Here is a 5,363-nt window from a genome sequence, read left to right on the forward strand (position 1 = left end):
CCAAGGCATTAGTCAAAACCATTTTTAAATTTGGTCCTAACCTAACTGGCTTAATACAGGCAGTGTTATCAACTCTGAATGAGAGATTGACTTGAACACAAGAAAAATATTGTATTTAGATGAAAAAGGACTATATAAGCACAACAATCAATGTCAATGATGTTGTAGTACATCTAAAATTGGTTGAACCGATTACTCACATAAATATTGAATCCTAAAAAATAATTAATTTTTTACAATGTGGTCTGCTCAAAGTTAAACAATAATATTAAACATAATCAAAGGATTCAAGCCTTCCCTTTCAACACAGACATGGAAGCTTTCAAGGGCAAATGCACTCGCACTGACACACACGCTAGACACAGCAAGAATGAAAACTAAATTTGAATACACAAACACACTTGACAGAGAAAGAAAGAAAATTAAATTTGCTCATTTTTGTTGTTACGCAATGAACTATAAGTAGTCCTATTTATCTGTTTCTCTTAAAATACATTCAAAAAAAGGAAGAGGTCAAAATTGAGTTTTGGATGGCATATACAGAAATAATCATAAATTGAGAGGTGCAATGAGCGCAGTTGAGTCTTTTAGGGTCTTCCGTGCACGCCAATGGACAGCAGTTGCTGTTTCTGATGTTCCCATCTGTTAAAATGGTGAAAATAAAGAGAACTTATGAGTACATTCTACCCAAAAACAAAAAAAAAACAAAAAAAAAAGTTTTTTAAAGTTCTACTTAAAAATTAAATAAAAAAATATAAAAAGTTTCATTCAATAGGAACACAGTTGGGAAAAAAAATTAAACAAATAATATGCATCAACAAGAATTTGTCTTTTGTCTAGAGTCCAAGCAGCACAAAGTACTGGTGAGGTGAGCTCTCATGGGCTGCACCTGCATGAATTTTCAATCAATAACAAACCTACCATGAAATTCCTTCTTTTTTTGGTCATGACCTTTGATTTTGGAAATGAAAATTGCAAAGATCCAGATATAGGATGGTCATGTTAAGCAAGGTGAGCCACAATTAATCCTCAGGGCTCATTGTATGGTAGGTCTTAGATACTGGAAAAAATAAAATAGCATATCCCACCATTCAAAGAAAGTAGAGCAAAGGTTACCTTGGCCTCCATTGAATAGTAATCTTGCCACAAGCTCACATTTTGGCCGTAAGTGGCAAGTGCAGATTCATATAACTTGCGGGCATTTACAATGCCATCTTTATCACCAACAGATGAAAGATTTGATTCCAATTCAATGCAATTTTTGTATATAGCAAGACCAGGATGCGGCAAAACAAGAAATCTGTAATTGAAACATGATAGAAGTTTAGAAACCTGTAGTTAAGGCAACTGCAAGAAGTAATATTATTAAATCCATGCACCAAAGAATGTGGAAATTTTGAAAAATTCATAAAATAAATGCTCAGTAGCTCAGAAACCAGCGACATACTGCTTATACATCTCTCTTGCATGCTGAACTCCATCCTTTTGAAGAACAAAATTAACGATAGCAGAAGAGAGGGAAAAGCCACTTTCACTGCCACCATCTCGAGCTAATGAAGCAAGAGAAATCTCTACCAGCTTGTCAAAAAAACGCTTCTGATTTGCAAAGAACTTGAGGGCCTGCAATATGAGATAATGTCAAGAAAATCCCAAACACCTTTCAAAGAATATTATTTTAGTGTATATGTATAATGCACAAATTGGACCCAATTCAACTCAATTTGGTCCAACAAAAACATTTGGCACATGTTTTCAACTAGGAAGAAAGCTCCCAAGCCATTCATATTTAAGATATTCACCTGAAAAAAAATTGAAAATTAAAAATTGATTTTTTTTTTTTTAAATTATTAAATTCTTAGTAGCTATTTCATGCATTGAGCTTCCCATTACTATTTAACCAAGTATGATATAAATGGGATTAAAGCTGTGTTCAATTGAAGTGTGCTCAGCATTATATATAATATGAAATTAATCACAAACAGTAGTTCAAAAGCATAGAACCACCAAGGAGAACAGGATCATAAGTAACTAAGATGGTGCAAACACCAGATTAATGTTGATTAATTCCATTGGTCTAGATTATGAGATTTGGGTTTAGTAGAATTTTAATTTTGTTTGAGGGTTTAAAGAGATTTTTTTGTGAACACCAGATTATTATTTGCCCCCCACCCCCTTTTTTTTTTTTTCCTTCTTGCAACTCTATGCTGCATCATAACTCATAAGAAGGTGGAGGCCTCATGAGAGTTCTGATACATGAACTTAGACAAGCCATTCTCTATAATCAGTTCAAGAATATTTATAATAGCTGACAATTGATTGTATATTGACAAAATCCTTAGTTGAGCATCCACAATCAAACTGCTGAAGATTAAATCACACGAAAATACAAATGCTGTGACAGACAATCATAATAATCTGAACTGCAACAGGAGATAACAGAAAAGTATATGGGTAAATGACAACATACCATTAGCCACAAGCTTTCAGCTTTCGAGATGGACACTTTCGGCAGAACTTTTGTTAGAAGTTCAAAGATGGATTGTAGATCAGCTTTACTTGGAGAAGAATAATCCTTCGTAATGCATCTAATTTCTATTGAGACCCTTAATAGCCATAACTGTGCTGAATCTGATAGTTTTCCACTGCAAAGCTTTTCTGCCAGTTTCCTAGCTTCATCCAATTGTCCCAATTGCAAATAAAATGAAATATGTTGGCAAGCAAGGTCCTCTGTAATGTAACCCATTGTTTCAGCCTTCTCATATACCATCAAAAGATGCGAAGTATAATTTACAGTATGACTGGGTAGCAAAGAATTTTGGTTTTCTTGTTCTGGGGGAGCAATAACACCCATCAAAAACTTTGCATACAGATTAAACATCATGGCTGAAGGTACAATATTTAAAGCCTCCTCATAAACCTATACAAGGGAAAGCATCAAATCCGACCATTAGATTTATAAAGTAAAAAAACAGGCCTGCATTCAGAACATGCATGTATGTCTATTTCAATTTCATAGTAAGGAAAGCATAGATCCTAGATGTTTGTCAAGCTATCACAATGCAGGAACAATTAGTCACACCAAATAGAATATTTCAGTAGTTCAAGGGTTTATACCTGAATTGTTTTTTGCACCTGAGAAAGCACAATTTTTTGTTCACTCATATCTTGTGTACTTTTAGGACCAACAATTTCAAGTTTTGCAAGCCAGTCCCAATATTCTGGTTCTGTTGAAAAATCTCTCTTCATGTCATTTAGCATCTCCTCACACTTTTCCTCAGAATGTGCTAGGTCTGTTGCTTCCAATATCTCAAACAACCGCTTTCTCAGGCTAAAACTAGAAGGGAGCGCTTTGACTGCTGCACTATAGATAGTTTCTAAAACGCTCAAACCTTGCTGCCGAAACAAGTCTACTTTCATCTTTAGCCCCTCATTTTCAACATTTGCTCCATCATTATTTTCTTCTTCATCTTTAAGGGACATAAATAAATCCTTGTTTTCTTCTCTCCATTCTTTTTCATCAGCAAGTTTACTATCACGGACCAGAGTTCCCTCATCCTCCCCGAGTGCAACCTTCCGGGCCTTTAACTTATTAAGGTACGTAAGTTCCATCCGAAGATACTCTACCCAAAGGTCTTCTGAAGTTGGACAGACTCTCAAACCACTCTGCATGAGAGCACGGGCAGCTGCAACATTTAAGTTATGGTCAAATTCCCAAGCTGCAGCATATATCCAAACTCCTGGGACCTTTGGATGGAACCTAATTACCTGGGCCAATACCTGCACAAGTTTATGACAAAAATATTTCTCAGAACATGGAATCACCAAAAAGACAAAATTTCAATGACATCATTTCTTTTTCCATCCTTACGGTATCATAAAGCAGAGGGTTATACTTAACTGGGCATAATTGCAGCTAATTGGATAGGCCAATTATTCAAATCCCTCTTTTTTTTTCCTCTCTAAATATCATTAGTATTCCAATCTCAGTCTATTCCTCCAATCAATCAGCAACCAAATGGGGCATAAAACCCTTGCATTTGCTTCTCTAGCACTAAAACAACAAAATGCAAAATAAAGCTAAAAATTGAACCTTTTTATGTCCCTCTCAATTTTTTCTTAGCAACCAAACAATGCACAAGGAACAATTACTACAATAACAACAACAACAAAACCTTAATCCCAAAACCATTAAGTCATCTATATATCCAATTGTTCATGTGTATTCTTCTATTCTTCTCTTCCATTCTACTAGTATTATATTAGGTTCTCATTACTGCCTAAGAAATTACCCAAAAAAAAAAAAAATTTAAGCTGACCTTCTCATTTTACAATCTAAAGCAACACTTTCCTTCACTTTCTCAGTAACCAAACAAAGCCAAAAAAAAAAAAAAAATCATTTAAAAAAGAAAAAGACTTCACCTTTTTCATTCTTCCATTCCTTTTTAGCCTACAAAACTCAAGGTACCGAAACCACAAATCGATATCGCCTTTAAACCTTGTAACAGCGAGGCGGAAAATCTCGACGATCCTGGTGACGCCGGCGAAGTCCGAATGGTACTGCTTCATCTTCATGTTTCCTTTAGCCTTGAGCTCACGCGCCACCGACTTCTTCCTGAGTCGGCGGAGCAAGTCGAGCTGAGTCTCGTACTCGATGTAAGCCACGTAGTCCTGCTTGAGCGGGCTAGGCCGTTTCAGGCGGTACTCGTACTTGCGGCGCTGCTTGACGATCTCGGCGATCTCGCGGCGCGTGAAGAGCCCGCGCCGCTCGAAGTCGTCGAGCTCGTTCACCATGCGCTCCAGCCGATATTGCACCACGTCGGCCATTGTTGTTTCAAAAAATCTGTTTGTGAGTTAACGAATTGAGAAGAGAAGGAATCGAAACCCTAACAATGTATTGTGTGGCAAAGGATTGAAAAACCCTGAAATTGGTTTTTGAGGATAGTATGAATGAATATGAAACCCTAAACTCTGTGTGTGTGAGAGAGAGAGAGAGAGAGAGAGATGGGTGGTACCGTTGTGGTACGTTGGACTAGCAAGGGTTTTGGGTTTTGGGTTTTGCCTTTTTTTTTTGGGTTGTATGAGTGTGGATTTTAACAAAAACTATATATTTTTTGCAATCAACAAATATTAAATTATAGACCCTCAAAAAAAAATATTAAATTATAGATTCAATTTATCAAAAATAATAATAATAATTCTAAGAAAAAATATTAAATAAGACTAAATAAAAAATGAAATTACATAATAAATACCCTATTGATTGGTTTTGATAAATATTTTTTAAAAAGTAAAGTAAAGATTGGGGTTTCAATATTTAACTTAATTGGCTTGAATAAAATAAAATAATAAGTGATGTATTCTTT

The 5,363-nt window shown here is 35.5% G+C and overlaps 1 protein-coding gene across 1 annotated transcript; it reads right to left on the reverse strand.

Moving 5' to 3' along the window:
- Positions 1–407: 407 nt before the first annotated feature.
- LOC112031031 (uncharacterized) lies at positions 408–5,073 on the reverse strand. The gene is made up of 6 exons (XM_024063708.2): positions 4,420–5,073; positions 3,115–3,777; positions 2,468–2,917; positions 1,448–1,620; positions 1,117–1,300; positions 408–642 (listed from the first exon to the last, which is right to left on the reverse strand). The coding sequence occupies exons 1-6, from the start codon at positions 4,822–4,824 to the stop codon at positions 550–552; spliced, it is 1,968 nt and encodes a 655-aa protein (XP_023919476.2). The 5' UTR covers positions 4,825–5,073; the 3' UTR covers positions 408–549.
- Between the last annotated feature and the right edge of the window lie 290 nt (positions 5,074–5,363).

The sequence above is a fragment of the Quercus suber genome, unplaced genomic scaffold (assembly GCF_002906115.3).
Source record: "Quercus suber isolate HL8 unplaced genomic scaffold, Cork oak 2.0 scaffold_280, whole genome shotgun sequence".
Classification (NCBI taxonomy): Eukaryota; Viridiplantae; Streptophyta; class Magnoliopsida; order Fagales; family Fagaceae; genus Quercus; species Quercus suber.

Coding starts and splice junctions, on each gene's coding strand:
- LOC112031031 (XM_024063708.2), bottom strand. CDS start 4,824: ATGGCCGACGTGGTGCAATATCGGCTGGAGCGCATGGTGAACGAGCTC. Junction 1,621..2,467: donor CTGAAAGCTTGTGGCTAATG/GTATGTTGTCAT, acceptor CTCATATTGCAG/GCCCTCAAGTTCTTTGCAAA. Junction 643..1,116: donor ACTATTCAATGGAGGCCAAG/GTAACCTTTGCT, acceptor CCATTTTAACAG/ATGGGAACATCAGAAACAGC.